Genomic DNA, 15,789 nt, shown 5'->3' on the forward strand with positions numbered 1-15,789 from the left:
GTTTAAGTTGCGATGTCAACCATTCCGATGGCACATGAAGGCAGCAACCATGGAATCCTAATTGGAGGCAGATTTTCAGCGCGAGGAGTGGCTTCTTCAACTTCTGCTTCCCGAGACAACGGCGTCATCGTCCTCCCATATGGACGAGTGAGTATAGTTTATTAAACAACTAGGCGAAATATTTGGTAAAAAGTTTTTAAGTCGCTGGAAATATTTTCTGAAGCTGAAACCATGTTTGTGGTGTATTCGCGTACTTCAGTTTGAGGTAGGTAAAATGATTAAAGTTAACGTTACCTGAACAGTTTTTTGTGTTCGACTTATTGTCGTGGTACATTACCCAAATGACCAGTAAAGTCAACGTTAGCTAAACGCGTAAAACGTTGGTTTATTTAGCTATTTTCGTACTCGGTTTGGACTTTATACTTAGTAGACAACGTCTCTCCGCTTCAATGTTGTCTGCCGTTTAGTCAGACAGCGAGCATGTGATGGCATGTTCATAGTAAACTGACTCGTTTCCAGTCTAGTATGTTTTTGCTAAACAGTCATCATCATCATGGTGGTTGTGTCATCATGAGTCTCCACCATAAATAGTTTGACTAATTTGCAGCTTTCATAACAACAGGATCTGACTACTTTTATAGGACGCAGCAATGGTAATTAATTGCAGTTATTAACGTTAAATCTGCTCTCTTTCCAGTAACCGAGTATCTTCTCTACACGTTTACACTTTATATTATTAATTGTCATTTCACTTCTACATGAAGCACACTTAACTAATCTAGAATGGCTGTGATTGCGGAGAAGCCTAGCTACTGTGATGGTGTTGCAGCTCCGTTTATCATTTAACTTTGCCTGACCTCTTTTACCACGCAGGGTTAGGGTTGAGTCGCTAATGATGGTTCTTTTAAATGACTCTTTCTTCAAAAGAAAATATGGTTTTCACTTTGGAGAGCATCCCTTAATTGGACAGGGATTAGTTGGCTGCATTACATATTGAAGTGGTTATGGTTTATCTCTAGCATATGTGACTAAATGACTTACTCAAAGCAAAGAGCTGTTTTATACCGTTTCATATCGGCAGTACTTTTCGTTTGTGCGAGTAATCATTTTTCTACTAAGAACTAAAGTAAAAAAGAGTCAAGTAACAGCTTTTATATTTGTTGCAGGTGTTTGTAAAGAAACTAAAGCTTTTCTGTGCCATTTTTAACACTTGGCACATTGATGCTGTGCCAACTCTGTGTGGTGGGGGAAAAACGGCTTCCTTTTAGGATTTTGAACTTTAATGGCTAGCATACACACTCCTGTCGTGGTTCTGTCATTGCGACGTTAATGGAGCTCTGTTTTATAAAGGCCTATAGGAATTGTAAATGTCAACTGATAGCTCTCACTTCATTTACAGAAGGCCTACACATCAATCCTTCCAGCAATTCAGAGAGCTACTCTAGGGATAGTTAAAGTTACAAACAGATGATATTAACATTACATTTACACAAATTAAGATGGGCTCGATAAAATTAAAAGTGAAAGGGCAAGTATTTGGTACTTTCTGTTGTGGTTTTGTTTAACATGGCCATACATCTCAGTTCCTGTTGGATTTGTCCTTCAGTGTTTCTTGATATTGATTGACCTATTGTAATGCTACATGAGAGGCAGTGACAAACTGTGCAAATGTAACTGCAAAGTGTGTCCCCGTGTTGTTGTTATTCCATTTGTTTAAGAATACTTTTCAGTGCAATCTGCAGCTTTTTACTGTGCATTTAATGGGGGATTAGAAAGGTGCTAGTATTTTTTTGATAGCTTATGCTGCCTTTCTTTTTCTTTACTTTGATAGCTACAACCCACGATTTAAACGCAACTGGAAAAAAATAATGTAAAACATGCAGACAGGTCACAAAGGGAAGTTACCGTTTGACAAATATTACAAAGAGCTAAAGTGACTTTGACCATGGTGTGATTGTTGCCAGACATTGTGGTCGGTGCATCCGAAACCGCTGCACCCTCGGGATTTTTGCGCAGTTGCCTACACTGTCTTTGGATGATGCAATCAACATAAAATCATGCAGTCAGCTGGAGATTTTTGGGTGAAAACACTTCAGTCAGTGAATGAGGTCATAGGATAATGGGCTCATTCAGGCCAACAGGGAGGCAGACAAGTCCAGCACAGCTCAATGCAATGGTATGTGCAGAAATATCTAAACAAATGATGACCAAAATGGGAGGAAGAGTGGATGAAATGTTCCCTGGCCTGCTGAAGTTTCTGTTGTGACATGCTCGTGGGAGTTTTGCACAAATAGGACGAATCCTTGACGAACTGGTGACTAAGTATTGTTGCTGATCATGAGCCTATTTAAATGTAATACTAATACAGCAAAAAAGCCACATTAAATTAACCCTCTGGCCAGCGGAACTCATCAGAATTAGGGATTAGGATATGCGTCATGTATTAGCTTTATGAGTTTTTATCATACAAGCATGACAAAATTATTGACAGAAATCATATAATTTACACTTTACAATGTGTCCACTGCCAAATAATGTAATTTTTTTTTTAATCATCTGTATTAGATTAAACATAAAACTTTTCACATTAATTAATTAGTCACAGCAGTAAACATTCCACAGGGATAGCTCAAACCCAACTCACTTTGATGCTGTACAGATGCCAGTGATTAACTGTGAGAAATGGACATAAATAGGCAACGTAAAGTAATTCCACACATTGTTATCAAAACAATACACATACGATTGTGTACTACTACAGGTTATGTTTATTAAATTAAGCCCGAAATATGTTGCCGACTAGAAATCGCTAGCATCAGCTAGCGCGAGCTAACGTCAACGGTAGGTATCCGCTAGCTAACGCTAATGCTAGCTAACGCTAATGCTAGCTAGAAGGGTTTGTCGTGACTTTGCCTGGAACGCTACCAAGTTGTGAGTCGTGACTTGAAGTCGTAACTTACGGGCTAAAAATTGTGTCTGGAACGCAGCATGGGTATTGCGATTTTCTTTTCCTTCTTGAACAAAAACAAAAGTTGAATAACTCATTTCTAGAGACAATATATCACGAGACATTTCTAAAAACGAATCACATTCAACAGTCAGTCTGACATGTATTTCATTTGTAAAGAAGTAGCCTACATGACATGTATTCTCTGCTTTCGGTCTGTTTTGCTGGAAACTGATATGTAGTGAGTAGAGATGTAGTGGTACCAGGATGGAAAATTAGCACCCGCCACCAGCCAATGGCGGGTACTTTTTCAAAATGGCGGGTGACTTTGCCTTGTATACCAGACACAGTGGCGGGTGGATTGTAAAACATTCCTTGTAACGGATTGGACAGCTTTTGTCAAAGAATGCTGTTGCTAAGAAACAATGCCCAATGCTTATAGGAGTCGCGTTACATTACTGCTAATGAATGCCCAACATTTCCGGATTTTGCTGCTTCATAATAAAAACATTCAAATACCAAAATAACGGAGGACTTTTATTGTGAAGAACTTATAGGAAATGAAACCGTTCACAGCCGGGGCTTTGACCATGCATATTTCCGTCAACTCCAGACTTTTGTCAAGTAGTTTTCAGCGCTAGTCCGTGACACCATGTAGCTGAGCTGAGGTGGCGACATATCCCCGGAGTCAGCATTAGCTATGAATGTACAAACTGTTGAGGGCGGAGTAAAGGAAAAGAGAAGGTAGCCTACTTTTCGAACAAGTGGCGCATTGACAAAATGTACAGCGAAAGACAAAGCAAAACATTTCAGACGGTCCTGCCAACCTGTATTAAACATCAATGTACGCTTTAACAATTTTTCGGTCGCTGAGAGCTGCTGCTGTTTTAATCCTGTCGGCTCTCTGCTGCTCAGTTGAACACACACCCAGAATCACACCCACACCCCCCCACCACACACACCCACACCCACACACATGGTGGATGCAGGAAAAATGGAGATGAGACGTACACGATGACCTAAATTGTGGACAGCTGCGGTCGTTATTGTAAGTGCAATGATAAGTTGAAGTCCAATAAGTACTTACTATAAAATCGTATGGATGTGTGTCCCAGGCCAGGTTAGGACATTAACTAACAATGTAAAGATCAACAAGCCACTGACAAATGTTCAAATTTGATTCATTCAATAAATTATAATTTTTTTTGTCTTAAATCCACCAGCCATTTTCATATTATACCACCATTTGCAGCATCCTGAGCCTTTTTATTAAGGTTACTAGGACAACTCAGCCCAGAGTAATTTTATTCTCCCCAAAATAAGTTTCCTTTTTATTTTTAAAGAACTATACAAAAAAAGCAACTTTCACTGTATCTCGCAACTTTATTGCAACAAACCTCATCATCGCAACTTTTATCGTAATTTTTTACAAAAGCTCCCGCAAAATCAGGCATTTTGGGCCGCACCAATCTCAAAAAAAGGCAGCGAAATCCTGGAGGGACTGGTTAATGCTATGTTACTGAGAGATGAGTCACAACACAATTTTACCATGGTCTCGCATCACTTTTTATTTGCCTATATTAATAAAATATATAATAATAATAAATAATGATGTATTGAAGCAATTCAAAATATGCTAGTGCACTTTCTTTTATAAATTTGAATTCTGGAAAAAGTGGCTGGTAAAATTAGGCAGGAAATTAACTTTTTGTTATTTGTGTGAGTGGTACCGTATAACAGAATGGTTTTTTTTTTTTTCACAGTTTCCATCGCACTTCTTAAAGTACTTTTTTAAAACGTGTTCATCTACCAGTTATTTTTTTTATTTTATTTTTTTACAATGAAATACATTCTACTTAGATATTAGTGTAGCTGACTTTGTGCTGAATACAAAAAAAGTAATGCAACTTGGAAAATACTGCTTACATTTGTTTAAATTGAAAACAATATCAGAGCAGGCCAAAATCATCTGTGTGTCTGAAAATACCCTCAGAACCCTATCCTACCCAGTACTTGCTAGGTTTATCTGCAAAAGTGGCCACAACATGTTTTCTGTATTTATTTTTTTGTTAAAGTTGCGTATTGCATGTTATAGAATCATGAGGGAAAGTTGTCAGTATTGCCTCAGCTGGAAACTGACTAAAGTCGCTTTTCCATTACATGGTACCTGCTCGACTCTACTCGCCTTTTTTGGTTTTCCATTACGAAAAAAAGTACCTGGTACCTGCTAACAGGTATTTTTTTTTTTTTTTTTTTAAGTACCACCTCAGTCAAGGTTCCAAGCGAGCTGAGGTGAGCCAAAAAGGTGACGTGAAAGCGACAGACGGGGGTGTCCTGAACAAACCCGCTATTTTTAAATAGTTTAGCCAGCTGTGTTTTGTTTTTTTGCTGCCTCCAGCTTCTTTTGAAACTAAATGTGTCTTCTGGCTGTGGCAACAACAACACACCTTCCACGTTGTGTGTGTCGCGTTAGGTCACGGCAGTTTCCTGCGGCGCCGCTTGTTTTACAGTTCTGTGCAGGCTCCAGGCAGAGCTTTCGCCATAGCCTACTTACACACACACACACACACACACACACATGGCCGGCTCGACGCACGCACCAGCGCACAAGTATAAACATCATTTAAAAAAAAAAAAAAAAACATTGTTTTAAATAAATACAAACGAGCCAGAGTGCTTTCCTCTCTCCCAGAATCGATAAGTGGTGCAGCCAGACTTTGATTAGGTCTGGTAGTGTGAGACTAGGCAGCAACAGGTGCTTATTTTCATTATCGATTTAGTCTGTCAATGGATTTCTTGATCATTTAATCATTTGGTCTACCAAATGAGTCAGAGGTTTTGAGAGTCAAAATGTTGAATTGAATTTACCAGACTATTAGTTTTACATTTTAAAGTCAGTATTTCACTATAGGGGACTATGAAAACTAGCAAATATGCACGTTTTACAACCAGTGAATTTGATGTCATTTTTGCTCAAAAGGTTACTAAAATGATTATTAATTATACAATTATCAGAATTGTTGCCAGTTAATTTTCGCTTGAGTGACTAATTGTTTCTGCTCTAGAACTGGCAGCTTCTACAAAATATCTGTCTGGCAACTGAAGCATCAATGAATATATTTAAAATGTAGGGCATTGCGGATTCAAGTGCTTTCCCATCTGCATCCGCTCAGAAGTACTTGATTGGTTGTTTGTTGAATGAATGAAACAAGACGTTGCTGGTGCGAACACATGACAGTGTGTGTCAGTGAGTGCTCTTGCTTCCCAGCTCCAGTTTCAAGATAAGAGGTGAGACAGAGATAGTATGACGGCGGAATTCTTGTGTTGTCCAATGGAAACCAGCCTTTACCAATGACAATGACAAGTCATTGTCAAGTTAGTCCCCAGATTCTTTCAAATACCCCTTCAGCTTGACAGTTGACAGGGCTCCATCATGTGGTTCAGTCTCTGGCTCTAGTTAGGACTACCAGGCTGACTGTCATGTATGGCAGCATTTCTCTGCACTATGCACTGGACAGAGGGCATTTACTTCATGTCCGCCAGAGGTAGGCTGTATATATTTAGTGTCACAATAACCTAAATATAGTATCTTTCTATGCTTTCTAAATTTAAAATGACTGCACAATTATCGGTTATCATTGCTTAGTATCTGAAGAGAGTTTACAGATTTTTGCTCTTCATATATTGTGATAAACGCAGATGGCCTAAATACTTTCATTATAGATTAACCTCATATTATTTAATATGGACTAGACTAGAGCTGACCAATAAGTCACTTAATTAGTTAGTCCATCAATTAAAAAAAATATATTGGAAAAACTTTAATAATAATCGTATAATAGTTGAAATAACTTTTTAAGCAAAAACGCCAAAATTCTGTGGTTACAGCAAGTAAATATCTGCTGCTTAAATGTTTTATTGACCAATCAATTAATTGAGAAAATGTAAAGATTATTCTTCTATCTATATTGCTGGTTTAATGTGTTTTTTCTTGTTTTTTTTTAAATGATTTTATACATTTCAAAAGGGAATATCCAACATAATCAGTTCAATGTTCAAATATAATTCAATATTATTTTATCAAGTTTCCTTTAAGTAACACCTGCCTGTTACTATAGGTAATTTTACAGATTTGTGTGTCCACATAGATGTGGGTATAGTAGCAACAGTTTTTTCTGTGGCAGTAACATGACACCTTATTGGCTAACTGAAGGATGCTGAGTAGACTACGGGAGGTCCTTACTAACCACAATGTAAATATTTCATGGTACGACTGAAACAATTGTGAGAATATGCACCTGATTGCAGGATGTTGTCATTGTAGGGTAGAATTGATATATTGCCTCACCCCATTGTAATGTTGGGTATTACACACAAGCCTTGTCAAGTTGGTGCATCATCGGCACATTTTCCTCGAATGAATTCCACACTCTGTCAATAAGCTGCAGGCTAGTCTGTTACCTGTTACTGAATACAATCTGATAACCAGAGACTTGCAGTTCCAGCCTCAAGCACTAGCAGCAATATACCTTCTAGATAGGAAATAGCAGGAAGATGTTGGGTTTGTTTTAAAATGTCGGTGCCCGCCTAAAAGTGACAAGGGCAAATGGCACTAGAGCATCTGCCCTTAAGGTGACTCTGTGCTCAGAGTTGCTGTAAGAGAAAAGGCATTCAGAAAGCTTTATTAGATTTTTACTAGTCTAAATTTAAACATGCACAATGGTTGGTTTCTTCCCAATATTCACCCTTATTATATAATGATTGAATGACTTTTGGTTAACTGAGGTGACAGCTGTCACATGGCTTATTCCAGTTTCTCCCCCTAGAGGGCACATTGGTGTAGACTTCTTGGTTAATTCAGACAAGTGGATTTCTCTGGATCGGCTACAGCTTAGTTACTAAAGGCTTTGGAGGGATTGATGGGATTTGCCCTAAGAAATCATTGAGAATTGAGAACGGCAATTTAGAACAGAAATCCAACAATGAATAGTCTGTCTCATTAAAATGTATACTATCGTACAGGTAAATAATTTGACAGGTCTATAGAATAATTCTCACCCACCCATGCTGCTTGCTGCTGAATGCTTATTTCTTGGAGTGTTGAGCAAATAGCCTTAGGGTTCACTGGAGAAACTTACCGCTCTAATTACCACTGAGATCTGGCCTAATTGGAAGTGACACATACATCAGGTGGCTTAGAGATGCAGGTTACCAATGGCTAAGTCGTAGAGAAATACGACCGTCAGCTAAACTTGGCAACCTAGCTGACCGTTGTCTCTTGGTTCATCTCTGATTGGTAGCAACCTGGTGTTAATCTGTGTTGTCTTAAACAAAAGGTCTATCGCCCCGGCTCCTGACCGTTAAGGTTGATGTGAATGCTGAGCGGATTAAGTCCTTTGTTTTGCTGTTACTACGGGTTAGCAGAGCGCTCTGAGGGACAGCAGCAGATCCTTTGGAGCCGCGTTTTCTTTTTATGAAATTGGGACACTGTGGCTGTCTACATTATGTGTATGCACATGAAGGAAAAGAAGATGGGATGTTGCACTGAAAGAGCTGTGTTTGCTCTAGAGAGTGATCGGGAAACGTGAAATGTCCGTCGTGTCAAACTGTCTTAAGTGCATTAGAATGGGGAGAGGCAACAGGTAGGTGGGTCTGCACATTGGTATGTCACTTGGCATTGACTCAGGTAATGAATTGCTCTGTTAGATGTCAGGAACCATGTCAACATAGATGACATTTTCTTAGTTTTTTAGCTCTAGTAATACTCATGGCAGATTCATCCATAGGTTTCCCAACATGACTGGGTAAACTATCAAAGAAAATCATAGAAATATCTTTAGGCACCAAGAACCCAACAATATTTTTTTTTTTTTAATTTTCTAATATATGTTTCTGAAGTCTCTGCATCAACTCTCACTTCTGAATGAAGGTCCCTGCTGTCAAGCCAAGATTAAATGATTATCTTGCCACCAAGCTGTGTTTAAGTAGTACCAGTGAAGGGAGATAGGGGAAACCTCTAAGTTTAGAAAGCAGTTAAGGCAGGACAACATTGATTTGTAATATGCAAATTATATGAAGCCACATTTGGTCAGTCATTTCTCAATTATTAATACAGTAAGTAGACTGGATAATAAATAACGGAGTCCTGCAGCAAATGCAACATAATTTGTCTAATTTGCTAGGAATGGCTGACCTTAACCCTAACCGAAGCAATTCATTTGGGGGGGTCAGACTGTGAGGACCTGACGTCTGTCTGGGAGCCCTAATACTGGGTCTCTCTGGGGGGCTCAAAAGTCAACATGGAAGGGGAGTAGTCACACCCCTTTTAAGAGCTACAGCTCTACTTGTTTTAATTTGGGACATTAAGAGATAAACTTGTGATTATTCAAATGAAAATTCATACTGGCAAATGTACTTTGTTTTAATGTGATCTGCATTTAAAACCAAATTGTTTTTAATTTCTGTATAAGAAAGATTGAATTCAGTTTGTAAACATGACCTCTTTCTAGGTCTGAATCAATACAAAGAAGTAGAGTGTTTGGTTGGTCCAAATTTAGAATCAGTCAACTGGAATAGGACTTAAATTCAGCTAAAATGTTATCTTGACACTGCATCCCATAAATGAAGTACATGCTGGATGTCCTGTGACTAATGGATGACTGGATTTATTTTACAATCGTATGACGTATTCACTCTTGTTTCTTTTTTCATTACTGGCAGTCTGATGTTGACAAAAATGGATGATCTTGTTTCTTAGAAAGGGTGTGGAGGCTATAAAATGATAATCCTTACCACATACACATGCGTTTACTTTGTGTTCATGGTTAAATGTAAGGCACATATTTTCACTTCAGGTTAATTTGGGAGTTTTTAGACTCATGCCAGACAGGAAATGCTCTGTCCTATTTTGGATTTAAAGTCCACGTCTGTGGCTTCACATGGTCTAGTCTTCTCTCTGCTTAAAGGAACACGCCGACTTATTGGGACTTTAGCTTATTCACCGTAACCTCCAGAGTTAGACAAGTCCATACATACCCTTCTCATCTCCGTGCATGTCGTAACTCTGTCTGACACCCCCACCGCTAGCCTGGTTAGCACAGATCCTGGAGGTAACCGGTTCCATCTAGCCTACTGCTCCCAATAAGTGACAAAATAATGTCAACATTTTCCTATTTACATGTTGTGATTTGTATAGTCACAGCGTGTACAAATAACAAGGTCACATGAGACACGGCTATCTTCTAACCGTATACAAACTGGGAACTATATTCTCAGAAGGCGAAGCACTGCTACTTGGGCGGAGTGATTAGCGCAACACCTGAAAAGCACAGATTTTACTCTCTGCTCCTCACCACGGGGCTTCTCAGGTGCTGCGTGCAAATCACTCCGCCCAAGTTGCAGAAGTAGCAGTGCTTCGCCTTCTGAGAATATAGTTCCCAGTTTATATACGGTTTTGATTAATCGATTTAAAAAATAAATAAATAAATTCCGAGCAACAATTAAATGTTTGGCAAAAAAAAAAAAAATGCCAAACATTCTCTAGTTTCAGCTTCTCAAATATATATAAAAATAGATATAATATTTCTTCTTTTCTCTGTTCTATATAATTTTAAACTCCTATCTTTGGTTGGACAATTGGTCAGACAAAACAATACATTTTGAAAAGGTCCCGTTGGACTGAAGTAAAAGATGAATCAATTAACCGGAATAATTATTGGCAGATGAATCAATACTGAATACAATTGTTAGTTGCTGCCCTTTTTAAGAAGTCTAGTTCATTTTGACACTGCAGTCAATTATCGTATTCAAGCTGTTTTGTCTCAAATATTGCATCTATGTCCATAGTAACAAACGCAGTAAGCCCTTCCTCTGAGTGCACTAATGTAACATAGGGGATATAATTCAGCTCCCCATATAGTTATTTCAACAATATCATGACTTTTGGACACTTCTCATGTAGATCCCACTTCCCTGCAGGATGGAGTCATCATGTCTGGACCTGGCTCTGGAAGGTGAGCGCCTCTGTAAAGCTGGTGACTATCGTGCCGGCGTGTCCTCCTTTGAGTCTGCCATCCAGGTTGGAACAGAGGACCTTCAAATCCTTAGCGCCATCTACAGCCAGCTGGGCAATGCCTACTTTCACCTGCAAGAGTACAACAAAGCCCTAGAGTACCATCGGCATGACCTCACACTTACTAGGTAAACAGTTTCATTGAAAAATCCCTGTGTTTCTGCTGGAACGATTTTTTAACTGGGGTTAGCGACCGTGCATACAGGTCCAAGGCAAATTATTTAAGATTAAACTCTAACAATATATTCTGAACAAAGGCTAAAACTTTTTTAATCAGTCTCCCTCTCCATGATTACATTTCTAGACTCTTGACTCCAATGTATTGTTGCTTGCAGCTGTAAATTATTTTCTTGCATCTTGTGTTTTCGTACTTCTACACTTCTGTAATCCACTAATCTCCAGTCTAATGATTTCCTAATGTGTTTTTTGTTTTTCTCCTCTGAAATCCCAGAACAATTGGAGATGAACTTGGTGAGGCAAAGGCCAGTGGCAACCTTGGGAACACATTAAAGCTTTTAGGGCGGTATGATGAAGCAGTGGTTTGTTGCCAAAGACATTTGGAAATCACCAGAGCCATGTATGACAAGGTGGGTCATATTTTTTTTTTTTTGTGATATTTAAGAACTACAACAAGATAGATATTTAGTTATACTGTAGGCGAAGCATCCCTTTAGTCCCTTTATCTTAACAAACTGATAATGGATGACTTTTTACCATTCAAAGTTTATAATTGTAATTCTAAACTTCAGTCACTGACTAGAAGGGCTTGCTTTGATTAGAATAAATGGATCCAAAATTGTTTTCAATGGTACCGCACGACTTGCTTTGCAGCCACAGAACGTTTTTTGGTATGCACGATAACTGCGAAGCGTCGGCGTACAAACATCTAGAATAGTTTGCCAGCCCACATGCAAAAAAAAGCAGGTCTGGTGTGAGTGTATTTTAAGTATGTAATTACAGCACTGGTCATACTGGAAATACTCTGGTTTCCGTCTGTGAAAATCTGGTGTGCGTGCTGTAGGTTGGGCAGGCTCGAGCGCTGTATAATTTCGGGAACGTTTACCACGCCAAGGGCAAAAGCATCTGCTGGACTGGAGCCGAGCCAGGAGAGTTCCCAGAGGAGGCCCGGATAGCCCTGAAGAAAGCTGCACATTACTATGAGTGAGTTGGTTTTACGAAACATATTTGTTGTTTTGCATTTATTTTGAAAGCCCTGAGGAATGATACAAGTGACTTGATTGTTAAATTGCCAATACCTCACAGGTTTGTTCCCCCCAACAATAACCTTTTTTTAGCCCAACTCGCATGGGATTACAAGGAAACGGCTGTTTTACAAAACCTGCATTTTCCAGTAATACATAAACAAAAACAAAAGAACAGAAAAAATGTATGTTCTTTCAAATAACATTTGTGTGGACAAATTCCAAATGAACTGTACACTGAAAAGAACTACATACAGTTTATCCTGATAAAAGTGCTGTTTCCCCATCTCTCAGGCTTTCCTCAAGTAACTGGCTAATTTAATGTGAACAGCCAACTCAGTCTTTGTGCATCATCCATATTTAAAAAAGCAATATTTGTTTATATCTTACTAAACAGTATTTTGCAGTTCCCAGTAAAATCAAATCTTCTTTCCTTCATACATAGCACCCAGTTTCAACAGTAAGTGGTAACATACCAGATCTCAGCATGGCAAATAAAGATCTGTTCTTTTTAAATCATTCTCAGTACCATATTCATATTTTATCATCAGCCCACTGCTCTACTTTGTATCCGTGTACCCTCAAGTAAGATGCAGATGTGGTTATTTTTTTGTGAATTTGCCACCCACAAATGTCTACATGCAGATTTAAAATGTAGCATAGTCTAAGCTGGTTGGATGCTGTATAACAAAACCTTGGCTGCCTCAAGTTTTGATAAAGTTGTCCCTCTTGTCCAGTCATTTAGTCTGTAGGTAAAATCTCTGTAGGAGAAAGGGGAAAGGATCATTTTTGTTGCGAGGGCTCGCTGGGTGTTGTCCTGACAAATCCTCCTGAAAACACAAATGTTTTTTTTTATTTTGTTTTTCATGAAAACTAAGCAATTAAAAAGTGTGAAAATTAAAAACGTGTGTAAATGTGTTTCTTCGTTTTTGTTTTTTTACAAAGAGCAAACCTGGGCCTGGTGAAGGAGTTGGGTGATCGGGCAGCCCAGGGTCGCACCCATGGTAACCTTGGCAACACTTACTATCTGCTGGGTGACTTTGACGCTGCAGCAGCCGCACATGAAAAGGTAGGTGGTAAACATGTACAGCTTCAGTGTCTGCTACACGTCACCTGCTTCAAACTGGCTTTCTTCTCTGTATTTTCAAGTACCTTTTTGATAGACAAGTGACAACTTGTCTATCAACAAAGTTGATATTGGACACATTCGTTAAGATCCACATAAATATTTGGTTTGTCTGACCTCATGATCGTGGAAGCTGTGTTCGTCTTGATTACCTCAATGTTTCCGGTTAATCCTGACCTGAGTAATGTGCACCCTACTGTTTGTCCTGTTTGGCAGCGGCTGCTCATCGCTAAAGAGTTTGGGGATAAGTCTGCTGAGAGGAGGGCCCACTGTAACCTTGGCAATGCTCACATATTCCTCAGCCAGTTTGAAGTGGCGGCTGGTCATTACAAGTGAGTAAACAAGTGAGGCTCGAGGCCTTTCTCACTTCGTGATGGGTCATTTGCAGATATTTCTGTATGTCATCATCATACTTGGAAACAAAACAAGTACGCTGATGTTGTTTTTCATTTAAGCACAGTCCTGATCCTGAAATACTTTTTCTTCTTTGTACTGTAAAAGTTTAAGAAGCGAGAACATGTGATTTCACTTAAGAATACACAACCATAAGTCAATTAGATAAGGAAAAATCTGATTACACATGGTAAAAATTGGTTCATCACATCAGCTGAAAATGAGTCTTGTTTGCAACACTTTATACTCCCTTTTCCAGCATTTATAAGCAGTATATAAACATTAAATAGTTTATAACACACTATGATGTAGTTGTAAGCAGATAAGTGTTTCATGTATTTATCAGCAACTATAACTCCTCCTGTCGACATTCATAAGCGGAGGCTGCTGTATAAATAAACACCTTTATAATGTCCTTTAAAAATACTTGCATCGGAGCGGCCTCTAGCTCACCCAGTAAGAGTACTGCAGCGGCGCGGGTTCAAATCCGACCTGCTGCCCTATGCTGCATGTCATCCCCCATCTCTCTCCCCCTTTCATGTCTATCAACTGTCACTTCATAATAAATGGGGGGGGGGGGAAGCCCCCCAAAAAAATTTTTTATTTACATCTACATTAATATCTTACTCCAGCATGTTCTTGATACATAGGCCGTTGGAAAATTGCAACAAGAAAAGAAAGTAGCAGATAACTATCATTCTCCTGCTCCCACCCTAGACATTCTTTGACCGTCTTCCTCCTCTTCTGTTTCGCCCCCAGGAGAACTCTGCAGCTGGCCAGGCTTTTAAAGGACAAAGCAGTGGAGGCCCAAGCCTGTTACAGTCTAGGCAACACCTACACACTACTGCAGGACTATGAGAGAGCCATTGATTACCATCTCAAACATCTGGTCATTGCTCAGGATCTCAGTGACAGGTATCTGCCATAAAGCCATTTGTTGTCAGCTTTCTGGCAAACTGCCTTTTGAAGTATAATGAGCATGTGCAATTTATCTGTGGGTGGCCCCTGAACTAATTACCTGCCAAAATGTGGTGGTGGTGGTGTTGCTGCCAACACCCATGAAGCTACAGTAAATGGCAGAAACACAGAAAAGCAGACAGTCACAAGGAAACAGCATTTGGGGTCTTGCAATGGGATTTAATGTAATTAACACATAATGGCAGATGCAGATCCACATGCACATCAGCAAGACATAGACATTCTATTTACAGATTACAAATTGTATTCAGTTTATAAAACATGACAATCCTTTTATAGATTATATTTAAAACAATCTCCTCCTTGACTAACTTAAGTTTTCAGGTGGACACATGTTTAGCTTTTTAATGTTGTAACCTTTTTTGTGTGTATAGGCTTAGTCGCATACAAGGAATACAATTAGAGAGAGAGAGAGAGAGACAGACTGTGATTATTGGTTTTGAAAATGTCTATTTACTCATACAAATATTTTTCCATAAGTAGAACCTAAGGTATTGTTGTATAAAATGGATTTTTTTTTTTTTTTTTTTTGTACACTGTGAAATGTGTACGCAGACGTGAGATTGATTTAACGATAAATAATTGTTGAATCCTAACTGTTGTTGCGAAATCAGCATACGCTCAGTTTAGGATCAGGATTTTCTGATTGAGCTGTATGATAGCTTGATGAATGCCCTTCCCATTCTTGCGTAATCTCAGCTGAAGTTGCTCAGCCTGTTTCCCTTTGTGTCTCGCTGCAGAGTGGGTGAAGGACGAGCGTACTGGAGTCTAGGAAATGCCCACACCGCCCTGGGGAATCATCAGCAAGCAATGTACTTTGCTGAGAAACATCTGGAAATTGCCAAAGAGGTGACTGTTTACCATGTACCTCCTCCCTCAGAGTGCAATCAGTCGCTGCCATCAGGCCACACCCCCCTCTACTGGTTGTATGGGGAACAGCAGGAAATAATAGCTTCTTTTGTATGCAGCATGTGTATGTATGCATTCATTGAGGATTGTTCTGGACATACAAACTGCAAAGCCAGTATAAAAATGAATCTTACTTAGCAATAATATGTTTTGTCTTTGATTT

General features: G+C 39.1%; 1 protein-coding gene across 4 annotated transcripts in view; it reads left to right on the forward strand.

Moving 5' to 3' along the window:
- Nucleotides 1-15,789, forward strand: part of LOC144523132 (G-protein-signaling modulator 2-like) — a 22,032-nt gene continuing 6,243 nt past the window's right edge. The window contains exons 1-8 of one of the 4 annotated variants that reach the window (XM_078258466.1): nt 1-147; nt 10,908-11,146; nt 11,470-11,605; nt 12,040-12,179; nt 13,166-13,289; nt 13,563-13,678; nt 14,499-14,654; nt 15,458-15,566. In XM_078258466.1, the coding sequence (XP_078114592.1) occupies nt 13-147; nt 10,908-11,146; nt 11,470-11,605; nt 12,040-12,179; nt 13,166-13,289; nt 13,563-13,678; nt 14,499-14,654; nt 15,458-15,566 (1,155 nt within the window). In that variant the 5' untranslated portion in view covers nt 1-12. Of the gene's footprint in view, nt 266-595; nt 654-10,907; nt 11,147-11,469; nt 11,606-12,039; nt 12,180-13,165; nt 13,290-13,562; nt 13,679-14,498; nt 14,655-15,457; nt 15,567-15,789 lie in introns of those variants that run through there. The other 3 variants (XM_078258467.1, XM_078258468.1, XM_078258469.1) reach the window with 3 other exon arrangements.

This window comes from Sander vitreus, chromosome 9 (assembly GCF_031162955.1).
Source record: "Sander vitreus isolate 19-12246 chromosome 9, sanVit1, whole genome shotgun sequence".
Classification (NCBI taxonomy): domain Eukaryota; kingdom Metazoa; phylum Chordata; class Actinopteri; order Perciformes; family Percidae; genus Sander; species Sander vitreus.